This window comes from Diadema antillarum, unplaced genomic scaffold, assembly GCF_040938485.1.
Source record: "Diadema antillarum isolate AM-2024a unplaced genomic scaffold, OU_Dant_1.0 seq00000158_RagTag, whole genome shotgun sequence".
Lineage (NCBI taxonomy): Eukaryota > Metazoa > Echinodermata > Echinoidea > Diadematoida > Diadematidae > Diadema > Diadema antillarum.
The window spans coordinates 136612-154428 of record NW_027271230.1 but is presented as its reverse complement, the minus strand read 5'-3'; the positions used below and the strand labels follow the sequence as shown (position 1 = coordinate 154428).

The window sequence follows — 17817 nt, the reverse complement described above, 5'->3', positions numbered from 1 at the left end:
ATTAATATGTATAATAGAAAAAATATATTACTTTGTGTAATATACAGGCCCCCTCATACAGATAATAACTCATTTTTGGATAATTTTGATGTTTTATTAGAGCGGATTAATCAAGAAAACAAAGATGTATATATTATGGGTGATTTTAACATTGATCTCTTGAGAGAAAGCACATTCTTAGAAATAAATTTTGCAATATTTTGCGAGCAAATTTTTGTAATATTACAATCGATAAGCCCTCGAGAATTACGGTCAACTCATCAACGTTGATCGATAATATTTTTACGAATATTGACACGGATTATTCGAAATCTGGTCTTTTGTATAGTGATATTTCTGACCATTTACCTATATTTTTCATTTGTGGCGACACACAGAATTCTTATGTTAAGCAAAAAGAACGTAAGAAGAAGCGGAAATTCACACTAAAAAATATATCATTACTCAATGATGATTTAATCACGGAAACATGGGATGATGTATTACTTTCTGCAGACCCAAACATTGCTTATGACACCTTCTGGAATACATTCCTTTCTTATTTTGACAAACATATCCCCACAATTGAAAAGAAAAACAATAAAAAATTCAAAAATCCGTGGATAACAAAGGGAATTTTCCGTTCCATTAAGAAAAGAAATATTTTGTATAAAAATAGTTTACGGTATCCTGATAATGATAAAGTTAATCGATATAAATTGTATAGAAATAAACTTACACAGATTATCAGGCTTTCCCGCAGAATGTATTATGCGGAAGCTTTTGAAAATGCTATTGGAAATATGTCAGCCACTTGGAAGATTATTAATGACGTCATTGGTAAGAAAAAGAAGGTGTCAACATCTCAAATTACGAATAATGGACAAACGTTTTGTAATCCTAAAGATGTAGCATGTTGTTTTAATGAGTACTTTGTTAATGTTGGTCCTAGTCAAGCTTCTAAGATTGATCATACACAGACAGATTTCTCGCAGTACTTGGGCACGTCAAATGATAATTCATTATTTTTTAAACCAACGGATTTTAGTGAGATCCTTGATATTGTGCATTCTCTAAAATCAAGTTATACATGTGGTCATGATGAAATGAGCACGTCCCTTTTAAAACAAATTGTTGGGAGTATATTGACACCTTTAGTACATATTTGTAATTTGTCGTTGTCAACTGGTGTATTTCCGAACGCATGTAAAATTGCAAAAGTTATTCCAATATACAAAAAAAGATGACTCTTCTTTTGTTTCGAACTACCGACCTATCTCTATTCTTCCTAGTCTTTCTAAAGTCATAGAAAGACTCGTTTTTAACAGACTGTATGATTTTTTGTTACAAAATGATATACTGAACCATGACCAATTTGGTTTCAGGAAATTTCATTCTACTGATATGGCACTAGCCCAGTTGTATGACAGAGTGTCGACTGCCTTAGCTGAACACAAACATGTCATTGGTGTGTTCATGGACCTAAGCAAGGCATTCGACACTCTTGATCACACTATCCTTTTACGCAAATTACATTGTTATGGAGTTCGTGGCATTCCACTGGAATGGTTTGAAAATTATTTATCAAATAGACAGCAATACGTATACTATGAATCGGTAAACTCTGAAGTTTTACCCATACATTGTGGCGTCCCACAAGGATCGATATTGGGACCACTACTATTTCTAGTGTATATAAATGATATTACAAATTCTACTAAGTTACTGCAATATATTCTGTTCGCCGATGACACCAATGTATTTTGTTCCAATACTGATTTTCAGTCGCTTTTAAGAACTCTTAATACTGAATTGCCGAAATTATCTACATGGTTTAAGAGCAATAGATTGTCACTCAACTTAAAAAAGACAAATTTTATTTATTTTCATAATAAGAAGCATAACAATGAAATGCACCATTTGAATATCATGGTGGATGGTATATTATTGGAACAAAAAGAAAGTGTCAAATTCCTTGGAATATATATCAGTGAAAATATGAAATGGAATGCTTATGTGCAATACATCTCAGATAAAGTATCTCGTAACGTTGGTATACTCTGTAAGCTTAAGTATTATGTCCCAAAGAATATTTTGTTTATGCTTTATAATTCATTGATATTATCGAACATCTCATATTGTAACATTGTTTGGGCAACTGCAAAAAGTCACATTGACAGTATATTGCTTCTACAAAAGAAAGCTATACGTATATGTACCAATTCAGGTCATCGGGACCATTCAGATCCTTTGTTTGTAGAATTAAAAACACTAAAGGTAAATGATATTAATTTTTTGCAAAATTCACTTTTTATGTTTCGTTTGTATAACGGTCAGTTGCCATCTTCTTTTTTCTCATTATTTCATTTAAACAAGGATATACATTCTTATCCCACAAGGCAATCTGATAAATTTCATCTACAAAATCCAAAAACGGTGATGGCTCTGAAATCTATCAGACACACTGGACCTGATATTTGGAACTCTCTTTCTTCAGAAATTCGAACTTTAAAGTCTATGTATTCTTTCAAGAAAGCTGTAAAGACAATGCTGCTTTCTGGATATCAGTGATCTTATAATGTCATTGCAATTGTATTGTATATGAAATTCCCTCGTGGAATTGTCGCCGTTCTGAATTTCTTGCGTAATGTTATGTAACCGACCATGACCTGTAACTGTTCACCTGTACCTCGGTAAGAAAATACTTTACTATTCAGTAATCCAGGTGATCTAATTTTGTGTATTTGCGAAAGCAGACAGACCTCTCCCCTCTCCTTTCTCCTATCCTATCTCTATGCAAGTCATCCCTCCCCTATTTTCCTATATATTATGTATTATGTATGAGGGCTGCATGCAAATCAAGCATTGCTTAAGCTGTAGCCCTTCTGCGTTATTCATTGCATCGCTGATATGTTCTTTTGTACATTGTAAAGGCAATGAAGAAACTGTATTGCTGTATAGGTAATGAAGAAACTTACTTTGTTAGCAACTAATGTTTATGTATATCCATTTATATGTATGGTACCATCAATGCATATGATATATATGTGCATGTATCTGCATGAGCAATGATATAATGCAGGAACCAATAAAATCAAATCAAATCAAATCAAATGATAATAACAATAATAATAATGATAATAATAATTATAATAATAACAATAATTATAATAATAATAATGATAATAATAAAAATAATATTGAGGAGAAAAATTATCCTGAGCCTCGTATCTTTTGCAAAAGAATAAGTCTTTCTAACAATGTCTGACGTGCACTACCCCAAGCAAGGATTTTATAGTTTAAATGCGGTAATTCTAACCTTGAATAAAGTGTCATTAATACAAAAGAGGGAAGATGACATTTCAACCTACAGTGTATTAATTAAGCGAAATGATTTTGCACATATCAATATAACACTTCATTGAAAGCTTGCTGTTATCACAAACGTCTAAGAATTTGATGAAATAATCTTCTTCTAGGGGAGTAGTGTCAACTGTAATATTTGTCTGAAAATCTATAGGAGTTGCTATGGAAAGCATACATTTTTGTCTTCTCAATATTCAATGACATTTTGTTCAATCCACAGTACATGTATAGCATTTTTTAAACTCATCATTCACTGTTCTTATCACAATGCTGGGGTCAAGATAAAACTAGAAAAGGCCGCGCTCATCCATGAATGATACAAGTGAGAATTAATCAGAGGACCAATGAATATCTATGTTCATTGCCTGACGAAGACTAGCAGTTAGCAGTCGAAACGTCGCAACCTCTCAACGATTGCACATCGTGAGACAACTGATTACTTTCTTCATTCATTCTTCACCACGATGAACCTCTTCCAATCCATTTAATGAAAATCAAGTTATGAAGAGCAATGGGCCGAGCAAGCTTCTTTGTGGAACACCACATTAAAATGTGCCTTATCGGAAGGTGATACGGATATTGTCACGACTGCCATCAAACACAGGTTAACGGAAGCCAACACCCAAAGAGAAATGTGGATTGAGTGAAAGCAGCAACATTAGTACAACATATCAGTGAAAGTTTGAGGAAAATCGAACAATCGATGCAAAAGTTATGAATTTTTAAAGTTTTGGTGTTGGAACCGCTGGATGAGGAGACTACTTGAGTTCATGACGTCATGTGTGGACAACAATAATAAAGAAAATATAAAGGAAATTTTACAAAAAAAAAATCATAAAAAATACATATTCCATCAACTTGATACTGACATACGTTAAGGGTAGTAATTATTCCCCCTGTTTTCTGAAAGCGGTAAGTCACGTACTCTTTAATTGTGCTTGAAAAGTGAAAGCATGTTGAACTTTCTTTGTGTTGTTGTCCACGTCATGAACTCTAGTAGTCTCCTCATCCAGCGGTTCCAACACCAAAACTTGAAAAATTCTTACCTTTTGCATCGGTTGTCCGTTTTTCCTCAAACATTCACTGATGTGTTCTACTAGCTTTGCTGCTTTCACTCAATCCACATTTCTCTTTGGGTTTTGGTTTCCGAGGAAGCTAGCTTATAGGTCCTCTCTAAAACTTCTGGCATACTTATCCATTTCACTTTGCTCGACTAGTGCAAATAATGATTTTGGCAATAAAACTATCTACCGGTTGTTCCTCAATTTCTACGCAGTCCCATTTGGTTTGTCCTTCACGTTCATTGTTCAAAGACTATGGGAGTAGATGGTATACACCAGATACTTCTTTAACTGGCTGCATTTTTATAGTTGAACGACCAGTATACTAGTATTTATTCAACATAACATTACAAACTGTAGTATTCCAAGAGATTTAAAGGCAGAAAGACAACACAGATTACTCCAATACAAAGAGGATGATTAAATGACGAACATGGGGGGGGGGGTCAAGTATATCATAAGTAAACTATTATATCGGTTATTATACAACGGTTTGTTCATTATGGTGGTGTGACGATATTTTATTGGAAAGCAAAAGAAATGCTCTGAAAATCTGATATTTTGAAGTCCATATTTTCACATTTTCTTTTTTTAATCATTCCACTTTTTATATCCTTACTCATTGTCTCTTCCATCATTTCTTTCTATCATAAACCTTTCTATAAGTTCTCCTTTTATTTCTTGATATATTTCTCGTATAGTTTTGTTCTGTCTCTGTTTGTATTTTCCTTTCATGTGTGTCACTTATCTCCCTGCTCTGTCACACTTCAACATTTCTCTCCGTCTCCCTCTCTCAACACGCGATCAAGCCCTGATAGCATATGGAACGCATATATCACACTACATCAATGAAAGACCAATGAAACAACTTGCTCAGATTAGTTAGCAATAAATAGTTATAATTATTCGAAGTCTACAATGATTCAACGCGTTTGTGCCTTACATTGTTTTCATCCCAAACAATTACAATACATAACACTACTTTGAAGCTACAGCATTTTGAAGACACATTGACAAATAACATTCGTTTCTTAATAGAAAGCTGATAAAAAGAAAAAGAATACACAGTAGTGTATACACCACTAAATCTACATGGTAGACATAATTATAATGTTGATAGAGCGTAAAGCTTTATAACAGAATCGTTCCCTTCACAACCGTCTAAATAATATATTGAGACACAGTGAAAAAGCATGCATGACAATGGTATTACATAGTTAACAAATCAGATTAATTTAAAAAAAAGCTTCAAAAACTCATCAATGTCATTATGTCTGAAGTTTCTTGGAAGATTGTTCAAAGGTGCGGGAGCTACAGAGGAGAATGTATTGATGTCATCAAGCCAAAATCCTGACTGGAACTGATGGAAACTTGGACTTATCGAGGCACACATTCAATAAAGAAGAATTGGATAATGTTGATTCGGGAGTCTTGCCGAACTGGTTGTTCAGTATGGGAGCATGTTTACGAAGGCCTGAGAACTGTATTGGGACTACCCCTCTTATCATTCTTTTATCAATATTATACATTACTGCCTTATTTCCTTCACAGTGTTTCATAAGAATACAGTATACAATACAGCAATGAATAGATAAAGTTTATGACGATCATTCAGATAATCAAATGAATGTACGTATGTATATATTCAAACGAAGCTCAAAGGCAATGCATCGTTTCAAAAACTCATATTTGTGTTACTGAATTCTGTAGTAACATTGACATTGATAGCAACAATTACGACGCCAAAATTGCTACCTACAATGTATAATCCTGGTACATCGTGTATCTACACTTTCCCCCCTTTGTAAGTCTGAAGAGGGACTGTTTATGATATGAGAATATATAATTTGCTTAGATTTTCAATAGTCATAACTTATCAATTTGTGCGTTGGACAAAGGTTAAAAAAAGAGACCATTCAGTAATAGATTTCACTTATTTGCCTTCCAAAATTCTTCACAGATCTGAAGCGCAAGTATCGCTTAACATCATTTTGAATGTATCCAATGTTAAAAATAACTACCTGATGGTTTGACTATACGACACTGATTTTATCACGAGCGCCATCTAATGCCTGCATGCATGATCTCGGCTACTTAGCTGCGATGTCGTAAATGCTTTGATTAAGATTAGTTTAAAATGAAGGCTTTAAACTTTCAAGTAAGATACGTAGGCTGTCTGAAATGATATATGGTGTTTTGAGAGGGAACACAACGATCTGAATCACGATATAACATTGCTTATAAAGCATACTTCACAACACAGTAAAGAACGAGCAATGAAAACACTGCCGAATCATAATACGCCGATGTAAAACATCTACTATCTTTCATAAATATATGTATGAATTATATAGAAAATAATTTAACAATGTTAACCTACATTTTTGTTTGCTTCATATTTTTCTTAACAAACAATAACAATCAATGAATGTCATTCCAGTCTTAGTTCACCTTTTTGTAATGACACAAAGCAAGATTTCAAATGAACGCAATCATCCTTTTCCCTTGAAAAGCATGAAATCCTTTTTAACCACCACCAATATTCATTACCACGTAATATTTTCGTATCTTGGTCTTTTTGTTACGTCTCTAACCGTGCTCAGTTCAAAGTACACAGACGGAAAAGGTCCACAGATGGCAAACATATGAAATAGAGTACTATTTTGCATAACTTGCTTCAGTGTTGGAAATTGAGAAACATGGTTAAATGGAGTGGCTCCCTTTTCAACATTCAACAAATAAATATCATCTTTTCACCATGGAGAAAATGTATATAGGCTGTAGAGATAAGATTTCACCACTGTACGAGTTTACCACTTTCAAAATTTTCCTCACTCCTGATATGCAGTTGAATGATGTATGAAGGATGACAGTGAAAGAAGAGCGAACAGTTAAAGGATATTGAATAAGTACAACTTACGATGAAGAATGTGGACTGCTCTTATTTTCTATTCCTTGGAACTTTGAACACAATATCGTAAGGCCTATCGCAGAGACTCCACTTTGGACAGAATTCCGCGCACCTCCCATCTCCATGTCTCCCAAAACAGTATTCTTTCGCGGACGGCCTCTTCGTCTTCACTCTGGTGGTGCATGGGGGGGGGGGGGGGGGGGGGGGCAAGAGCGAGAAGAAAAGACAAGGACGGCTGTATATGAGACTGATGAGATGACGTCATATTTATTGAGATCACTCTGGTTACACCGGTTACACTGCAGCCAACTTAGTAATTGCACGATGGTTATAACAAAGAAATTTACCTTGAGGTCAGGATTCAGTGACTGCAGGAATATTTGTAAAACACATCAACAAATATTGCTTTCCATCATTAAATGTGTATTGACATTTAGAGGTGGCAATCTTATTATCACAAGATGGTCCTTTCGACGGCAATGTAAAATCTCCCCAGGATTTAATCGGTTGGGATGATGAGCGTCTTTTCAAGTTACCCATATCATACACGATCTGCCCTTCCTAATCCGCTCTAATTTCAAGTGAAAATAAAAGAGTAGCTCTGGACAAATTAAAAATAAAATTTGCGCAGTATGATTTAGGAAATTAAGCTTTCGAAGACAATTCATGTAGCAATGATTTCGGTCATAATCACTAGCAAATGACATGAATGGATGAATATTTATCTCTACTCTTTCATAAATATCTTGCCTAGGATTGATAAATTGTCTCATGTTTAAATGAGTGGAAAAGAAGAAATTATATTGCTTTAAATCAAGTAATATCAGAATGTTAATGACTGAGCAATGATGATTTTAACAAGGAAAGTCAGGACTATCGACAACCAATTTACACATATTACTGGCATTTCCAGACGATGGAACTGAAAGGTTTGTTTTAAATGTCATATTCGACATATAAAAGGTAATATGGTACGTGGTGACATACCGTAATGAGTCAAGTCCTATTATCTACATACTCATTTCTGACTTTTGCAGAAATATATGAAAGAAATATTTCCACCATGAATCTAGTCAAACCCGATGAAAGGGCATGAATTTTCTGTAAGTTCATTAAAACATCAAATCCTAACCCTACCCAAGTTGTGTTACTCCAATACTAGACTTTTTTCTGTTTCAGGACACAGAGGGCGTTGTTTAATAGTGTCAATTAGTGGCTTTAATTCAAATTATCGATCACAATCGTGGCAACGGCTGCAAAGCAAACATCGTGGAATTGTTGAAAAAAAAAAAACCAAAACAAAAATACGGCATGAAAGGGGCTATCAGAACAGAACGCGAATTGTGAATATCATTTTGGGTACTGACGGAGACCTAATAATTTTAGAGATATACTGAAAACACCATTCCTACTTTGATACCACTTACCATTTGATGAGCTGCGGGGAGACTCATGTTGTAACTGTAGCGTTCAAGAGGACACGAGGCTTCGTCGTGGGTTATGCCACTTAGAAGCGGACAGTTCTCAAACATGGACTTCACCTGTCAAAGAAAACAGAGTGAAAATGAAACAACTTGCCTCTTTTGTTGAGTATTATTAAGGTGCAACAATTCAGTTAAGTTATGTTTGTTACTTAAAATGTCATGTTGTTGATCGTACCATAAGCTTATATGCAGATATCCCACTGCTGAAGCATGATACATTTATGCTTTTAATATTGCACTCCTCAATCAATTAAATTAGTGGCCTGTATGGGAACATTGAGCTGTGTGAAAAAAAAATGTTACGTTGCATGATTTACCAATATGTAACGCTGTTCGTAACTTCATTTCATTTACTTTGATGAGAAGCTTGCCTTGTAGTGAAGAGAAAACTTACGTTATCCCGTTTATTCATGGTCAGTGTTGTTATGCCTATAATGCACGTCATATCCATCTATGTCTTAATATGTAGCATCCCATCAGAGTACAAACAAATGCGCACGCGTGCACGCACACTCAGAGACAGACGTGCAGACAAACAGGCATACTCACACATATACACACACGCATGCCAGAACATCCTCGACACAAATAGGTGCATAACTATTGCTTTAACCTGATTTATGTATACTTTCTTTGTCGTAAAAAAATCCTCGTGTGCTGTCACAACTTACCCAAACAATGACGGAAAGTTGATACAAAAATTGTATGTATATTGATTGATATTTGACATAGCTTGTACTGTCTGCACAATTAATAAAGGGTATAATTCATTCTCACAGAAAGAAAACATCTGGGATTGATTGCTTAATACACCTCAAAATGCTGAATTTATAATAACTAAACCCGGTCTCCACTACATCATTTAATACAATTTTACAGAACTTTTCTGAAACCATTAACATTCCCCTTCCCGAACGAATTTTTAATCCATATGCAAATCTTCAAACGTTCTCCCTCTCTTCTCAGTCTTTGAACTTCGCTTTGTGGTTTATCTATTCATCATCATAATCATCATCGTCGTCGTCATCATCATCATCATCATCATATGGGGGGGGGAGTAGGAGATATATTCAATCCATCAATATATATATATTTCAAAATCTCGACAAGCTTTCGTCTAATGACAGCTGTGTGTGTATGTATTTATACATGTAACGATGTGTGTGTGTGTGTGTGTGTGTGTGCGTGTATGTATGTATGTGTGATTTGATTTGATTTTATTTGATTTTTATTTCAGCACAGTCAAAGGCCTGTTATCAGCTTTAAAGCTGCTTTTCAGCAAGGCCGTGCATTAAAATTTACAAAATTGAATAAAAGAGCAAAGAGTAACAGGTACAGTGATGATAAAAATTATAATAAAACCTAATTAAACACAACAAAAAATGCACACAAAGGAACTGAATTAAAATTGGAATGGATATGAACATTAACATAAATTAATTTGCAATGACATAGAGTACATTTCTTTCGATAACAACTAGAATCAAATCTTGACAGAAAAATATGATATGCGAAATTAAGACAAAAATAAAATACAATTAATTGTTACAAATTAGTGGCAAGAGAAGATTAAATATCATATCTGGAAATTTACTTTCTGGATTGCTTTTATTAAAAAGAGGCCATGATTTTTTTTTTCTTTTGCGTTTTTGGCTGTTTTTTTTTTAATTCCTACTTTGAAGGGAGCATTGTATGTCATTTTCTCGTCAAACTGCTTGGAATCTCCTCCCAGAAGGTATGATTCCAAACTTAGTTCGCTGTGCGTTATTCTCTTCATAGAGAAGCATCTTCCATTGATGGTTTCAAAAAGAATCTCAAGACCTATATTTTCAATTCAAATTGACAATATTGTATACGTGTATGTATAGTATGTGTACGTATATAGGCCTATTGTTTGTTGGTTTATTGTCCTATTATTTTCTGTGATACTGTTGTAACGTGACACAATATGTACTCTGTTCTATAGCGCCTTGAGTATCTTTTTTAGGTAGAAATGAGCGCTTTATAAGAGTCTCACTATTATAATTATTATTATTATTATCATCATTATTATTATTATTATTATTACTATTATTATTATTATTATTAGTCCGGTTGAGAGATTATACTGAGCATTCTAAAGGCAGTTAGGTCTCTTTCACACCTCACTGCTATGAGTGATCGAGTGTGTTCAGTAATGGGTATAACTAAGTATCGATAGGTAGTACATTGTGGAGGGAAGGGTAGAATAGGAAGTTTTGATGTGCTGTGACGAGGGGATGGAAATGTTTGAACTTGAAAACTGGGGGAGGGGAGGAACGACAGACGTCTGTCTAGCAACGGGCAAGTTGAAAGAGGGAGGAGATTTGAGTGTTGAGGGTTTTTGTTTTGCATGGTTGTGAGGGTATTATAATTGCTTGGAAAGGCTGTTAGGGAGAATTTTTGGGTGATGACTTGTTAGTTTTAGATATAATACGCTTCAGGGTTTTTTTTTCTTCATATTGGTAATTTTTGCTGTACTATTTTCATTCCATTTGTTGAAATGTATCAATGTTTGTTTGTTTTTTCCTTGCTATGGTGTAGAGGAATACCAAAGTGATTGCTGTGTTTAATATGATTTGAATGGAAGCGAATAAATAGTATCGGGGGAAGAGAACATGCTGCATGGTTGCATATTGCTCAATTGTCGACATCACTTTCACTTACCTCACAGTACAGACCTTGTGTAGCGTTCAAGACTTTCGATGCATATTTTTCTCTGGTATGTCGCATGTTGGGCACTTCAAAGTTAGTATCCATGATTTTCTCAACGAAGGAAGCATTCATAGTTGCTGCCTTAATGAGTAGACATGACATCTAGTTCAACAAATAAAAACATTATAATGATATAAGTCATATGAATTAGTCCATTTGGAGCCCAAACGTGTGTTTAGGCAAATCGTCGGCCTCATGCCGAAAGGGCCCTAACAGTGTACAAAGTCTATGGTGTTAAGGCCCTTTTGGCATGAGGCCGACGAAATATAATGTAAAAAAAAAAAAAAAAAACTTACAGTACACATATAGGATTACAATTTTGGCAACACGGATGAATGCATCTATGCATGCCTTCTAGCCAATGGTATATCCTGCACATTACGCTGTGGCAAGCCTAACGTAAATGCGATTGAATTTTGCCACTAACATAATTTCTTTATCTGGATTGCCTGCATCAATTCACACATTCACACGTTAAGCTTACCGGCATGTCCACAAAATTTGATGTCCTAGTTGTAGACACTTCCACGAACTGGAGAAGTGAAGGATAATGCAGAGCTTCCGGGACCCGCTGTTAAAGAAAGAAAAAATAAGTTGGTCTTGGTATTAATTTTTCATCTCACAGGTGTTGATACGACGTTACGACCGTAATTCAGAATTGCTATCCGTTATAAGAAACGTCAACCGTTTCCTTTCAGTTATCGATTGCTCATCATGATTAAATATTCTTCACCCAAACTTTTGATAATCCAAACTTGTACATACCTCAGCCATTTCTTGATCTATGTCCCTGTCCAGGTTTGTCCATGCGTCCACCTGACTTACGGTGATAAAGCACTTCGCCATTCTGCCCAGCCGCGACTGCTCGTCGCACTCTGACGAAGCAGCCGCAGGCACCGGTTTACAGCATGCCATCAGGACGAGGTGAGACGTGAACACTGCCATCAGTGTCCACTTCAAGTTAGGTCCGATACTCACAACCGTTGTTTCCACTCGAGTTCCCATTTTTCCCGCACTTCTTCTGTTCTTGTCTCCTAAGTGGCCAATAATGGTACGAGAGGGATAATGTTGTTTGTGCATATCTCCACGGATGGATAATTCCCATTATCGCATTATGAAATGAGCTCTGTTCGTGTTGTATTTGGACTCCTATTGAAGAAGAAATTCTGTTTTGTGGTGGACGACTTTGTGTGAAGTAAAAACAGGTTAACATATTGACACTTATAGATGTTAAGTTGTCATTCACAGGTAACTTTTTTTCTCTTTCCGCAGCGTGTGTTGTTAAGTCTTTTACTAAATGAGATCACAACCTTGAGTAAAGAAGCAGCCATATTTCAAGAAATTACAAGCAAATCTGTACCGAGAAGTAACGAAAATTGCTATTAAAAGACAATATAAAGAGAATAAAATGTTCATGTACCTTCGGGTAGATGGATGACGACCGCAATCATCAACGTTGCTTGGAAGTGTGGATTCAGAAGGCAAATGATTTCAAAAAGTAGTTGGTGTTGAGTATTTAAAGAGATCGAACTCCGGGGATATTTCGAGTCCGGTTCAATCCCGCCCCCTGATTTTCATTTAGCTTGTTCTCCTTTATCAAGCTTCGAGCCTAAAGGATTTTCCCGACACTAAAGTCAGTATCCCCCTTAAAAGTACCGTTACCGTCTAGGCCGTACACTCATGTCAACGTAAACTGTCGCTAAAAAATAGATTATAACGGAAACGGAAAGTACTCAGTGATGCAATCACAGTCGCTCCTACACAGGATTTGGACTAGTTAATTGACCTGACTAAAAATGCAACAAGGGACAGGAAGATTATTTTCAACTTTACCGACTCAGGTATAAACAGACATGGCAGGCGGCGCCAATCGCTAAGGTTCTCTATTTAGTAAGAGAGTCATTGAAATCTTCTGAAATTGATTTTGAAGACTTTCCTGTGAGTGACGAGCACCTGTGAGTGACGAGCAATGCATAATTGTGTATCGATATCGTGACAACCCACCATCTCGTAAGCATAGGAGTCTGCGAGAGTCAAAACAACGCAATTCCACTCGATACCATAGGTCTAGTGATCGAGCAATAGTGAAAGTGCCTAATATTTGACGATCCAAGAGGTTTCGGAAGCAACAGCTGGACTGCGGCTGCGCCGCTCATGATTCATTCTTTCCAAATGGATATGAAGTCACAGTGTGAGCTGTAACATTTTATGCAGGGCCTTGTTCTAAAGAAGTCTTTTCGAACATTGTAAAATGCTTTGATATCTCTATCTCTGGTATATCTACCTCTGATTTTTCAACTTTGGCACTTTTGCCATCAATGTAAATATCATGTAAACAACACACACATTAAAAAAAAATAATAATCTATAATCACGCACACATGCACATACGCACACACACACACACACACACATACACACACACACACACACACACACACACACACACACATTTATCTTTATTATGATTATCATGATAATAAAGGGTATCTCACTGTATTTGCAACTTCAGTTGTCAGCTAGGCTTTTATGATTAACCAGATGAGAAAGTATTAAGCGCGGGTGGTCATTCTCCTTTCCCAACTTTTAGATGATGACGTAAGCGCAAGCACTGAACTTATTGTAAATTGAGATCTCAGCGCCTACATTGTCTATCATCATTATTTTTGTCAGACATTCGAATACTTCATGTTTGCTCATCGCTTATTACAATTACAACAGGAAATCATGATGATGACAATGATATAAAGCTGCAACGTGATTTCGTAATGTAACGATACGAGTTATGAATTCTTGCAAGAGAAGTCACCGAAAGCTGTGTTCTAAATGACGTCTTTGCTTCAGAAATCCTGTTTATTTGAATAAAAATGATATATCAACAATATCACCACAGCGCTCATTTTGGTGGTCGATATTTTTACCTCTTTTAGGGGGGACATTTCAAAATAATAACGGAGATGCACAGTACTGACAAGGGAAATAGCATGTTTTAGTCGCTCGTGATTTCCTTGTCACCTGTAATATCATCATTACATCATAGGACTATAATCATCATAGTATAGTATCATTATTGCTGTTGTTGGCTATACGGAACAGTCTCTGAGTAATGAACACATGATCCTTAGTAAAGAGGGGTCAATTCGGTGCTTGATAGAAAATATGTACTTTTGAAGGGAAATAACAGCAGAGAAAGAGAAAGAAAAACAAGTGAACGCGATGCATCTCGAAGAAATTCAGATCAAAACGACTTCATTTATTCAGCATCGCAGGCAGCATAGGTATGGCGACAAACAAAAATATTTTTTCTCTTTTTTTTGTTTTCTTTCGCAACAACGCTTTAACACTGCATTGATTATCGTTGTAAATGTCACATAGATGGGATTTTGTATTACAAATCACTTGAATTATATGACGATACATATACTCCCAATGAAAATGACTCAGGATGATATTCAAATACATTGTTAAGTTTACGACAGTGCTCAGCCCAATTGTATTGACCATGGTATTTCTATAGCTTGACTAATGCATTTACGAGTGTTAACCACTCTGGTTTTTATTTTTCACCGACCTGGCTCTTTTGATTGTTGATTTCCCCCAAGAAATATACCATGCCTTACGTGAAATGCAAACTTATCTAATTCCACAATGTTGTCGTCAAGGTCCTTTTTATAAATCAAAACCGAATAAAAATTACTTTCTAGTTTGACGTAAGGTAATGTAATAAATGTAAATGACCTAAAAATTCTCTATCAGTAGAAGTGTACATAACATTTAATTTTGATAAACAACCCATTAACTTCACCTAAAATGAACAAATCAATAAATGTGTGTATTCATAATATATGCACATATGTTTTGTGCACGAAATATTTTGTATGCACGAATTTGGATGAAGATGATGATGATGATGATGATTATTATTATTATTGTTGTTGTTGCTTTTATTATTCTAATTATTCATTTGGCCATACGATTGCAGTATAACATACATACATGAAGATGTAAGGGAATGAGACATGGGCCAGGACTTACAAAAGTGAACAACAGCAAACATGAAAAATACGGCAGACATTGGTAATACTGTACATAGCCTTTAAAAGGGACATTCAGCCTTTGTCGTAATGTACTGATCGACCAGTCTTGCTATCGTGACGCTTAATTGAAACTCTTTTCCAAAAACTGTATCCATTGGGAAATATTCTAATCATAACACGTCTTTGGTTAAGTCATTGCCTTACAAAACCACAAAAAGTCGTACTGGTGAATTTCCCGGTATGCATGAAATGTATTTTGTTGGGTAAACATTGGTGATTTCTATTGTTGTTGTTGTTGTTGTTGATGATGATGATGATGCTGATGCTGATTTTTCTGAACCCGTACTAATGATCCCATCTACATGTGCAGTTTTATTAAGTCGTGGTGTTTTTTAAAGCCCCTTGACACCAAAGTCTTTGTCGAAATATTGTTTGTACAGTGTCTACTTACATATTTCATATAGGCTAAGAACAGGTAATTTTGACAATCAACGTGATATCTTTTTACGGCGACAGTATCTCCTTTTAAGGTCACACTTAGGCCTACACTATATTCTTAATTCGCGACGTAGTATTGAACTTGCATTGTAATACAAGGACCCCGTCATATCAACAGTGACGAAAGACAACATTCTGGTAAACATATTTTTTCGCTAGTTTTGACTTGAGTTGTAACGTAACATCCTACATCAGGAAAGACAAGATATGAGATTGTACAAGTTGATACAATGAAAAGCCTCGATTACAACCAACAACAATTAAAACAACAATAGTCTGTAACTTGACTCCATGCGGGTGCGACGACGTTGACATAAAAGGCGTGGCCTGAGGATAACTTGTTAAAAGTCGGCAGTTGTCAATCTTTCGGCTCCAAAATATTACAGGTGTCAATAGTGATTGGAATGACGAAAAGTAACGTTTTTCGAAATTCGTAACAAGTCACAGTGAACAAGGATGATGACATGGCAGCCTCACTATAAAAATGCGTGAGTAGGGGCTAAAGAAGCAGAACAAAAGAAGAAAGCATGCATACATTATACACAGGTGAACTTGTTAAGCATGTGGTATTGTAATGAAATTACACTACTACAGTATTCTTTTTTAATATGTGAGACTCATATGCCATCATCTATGTTCAGTTCAATTTTTGGGTGGTTTCAGAGTATTGATTTCTCTTCTAAAGGATCACAATAAATTCTACAATTTTTTTACATGGGGCCGTTGATTTACGTGTTCCATGATGTTAAATGATGAAAATCGTCTGGAATACCCCTTTCAGGGACATAGGGCTAGCGTAAAGCGGTCAGTGAGCACTTTCTCGATCCCAGATCTCGCACATTCTCTCTTGTGTCTAAATTCATTAAACATCAAATGACAAGGATCTATTCTTATGTGTTATATAAAACAAATAATAAATGTTTTTGTGCAATGGACAGAATATTTCATTCGGTGAAAGATGAAATTATTATTGATCCATACAACTCGGCTGTGCCTCGTTAAATGGATCATTTCATCTTTCACCTCATGACATATTCTGTCCATTGCACTCATAAATATTAATTATTTTTATATTATACAAGACCTAAAAAGAATTTCGCTATCCGATTGGTGGATTGGCCATCATTCAATTAAAAGTATCATCGCACGCTGTCTCTGTCAGCGGTGCAGTTTTGTGCGAGCAAAAATGAATATCGCATGGCTGACGTCACCATTTTCCATTGACTCGAAATTTTTTGTGCCATTGCACGGTTCTGATGTCACAATAAACAAACACTCAACAATTACAAGTGGGCGTAAAACGGTGAACAAGCGCGTATTTTGAAACAACTTCAATCAATCGTTTTCGCGTACGTACGTACGTGTATACCCTATTTATATTTGTGGTGTATACACGGCTGACTGCGATTGTGCTACTCGCCTTTCAAGGAAAATGGTTGCCATTATATTTCGGTGCTAAATTCAAGGATCTGTAGGCCTATGGACCACATTATTTCTGTTGACGTCTGAGGTGTATAATAGTGTATGGTCTTTACTCGTGCAGTGGAACGACAATTCGCGCTCGAAATCTTGCACCAACAAACTCGTGACCATTCACTATTTGTATAATGTAATTACTTTACTGGTCAATGATTACAGATTTTACGATAAGGATAAAATTTGATGACATTAAAAGTGGTTGCGCTGCCGTTATGACATAGCAAATGCAAGTGCTCCATAACACTTGGCGCTAGTTTGTGCCACCTTTC

The 17817-nt window shown here is 35.7% G+C and overlaps 1 protein-coding gene across 1 annotated transcript; it reads right to left on the bottom strand.

Annotated features, from left to right (window-relative positions):
- Positions 1 to 6788: 6788 nt before the first annotated feature.
- Positions 6789 to 12397, bottom strand: LOC139727887 (uncharacterized). Its single transcript, XM_071638859.1, has 5 exons — positions 12300 to 12397; positions 12019 to 12105; positions 11487 to 11636; positions 8745 to 8858; positions 6789 to 7489 (listed from the first exon to the last, which is right to left on the bottom strand). The coding sequence occupies exons 1-5, from the start codon at positions 12378 to 12380 to the stop codon at positions 7391 to 7393; spliced, it is 531 nt and encodes a 176-aa protein (XP_071494960.1). The 5' UTR covers positions 12381 to 12397; the 3' UTR covers positions 6789 to 7390.
- Positions 12398 to 17817: the final 5420 nt, after the last annotated feature.

Bases quoted from the DNA above. Each gene is read 5' to 3' on its own strand.
- LOC139727887 (XM_071638859.1), bottom strand. From the start codon at position 12,380: ATGGCGAAGTGCTTTATCACCGTAAGTCAGGTGGACGCATGGACAAAC. The intron at 12,106-12,299 runs GTATGTACAAGT...TTTCTTTAACAG, and splicing joins TAGATCAAGAAATGGCTGAG to CGGGTCCCGGAAGCTCTGCA. The intron at 7,490-8,744 runs GTAAGTGGTATC...ATGCACCACCAG, and splicing joins TCCCCGCAGCTCATCAAATG to AGTGAAGACGAAGAGGCCGT.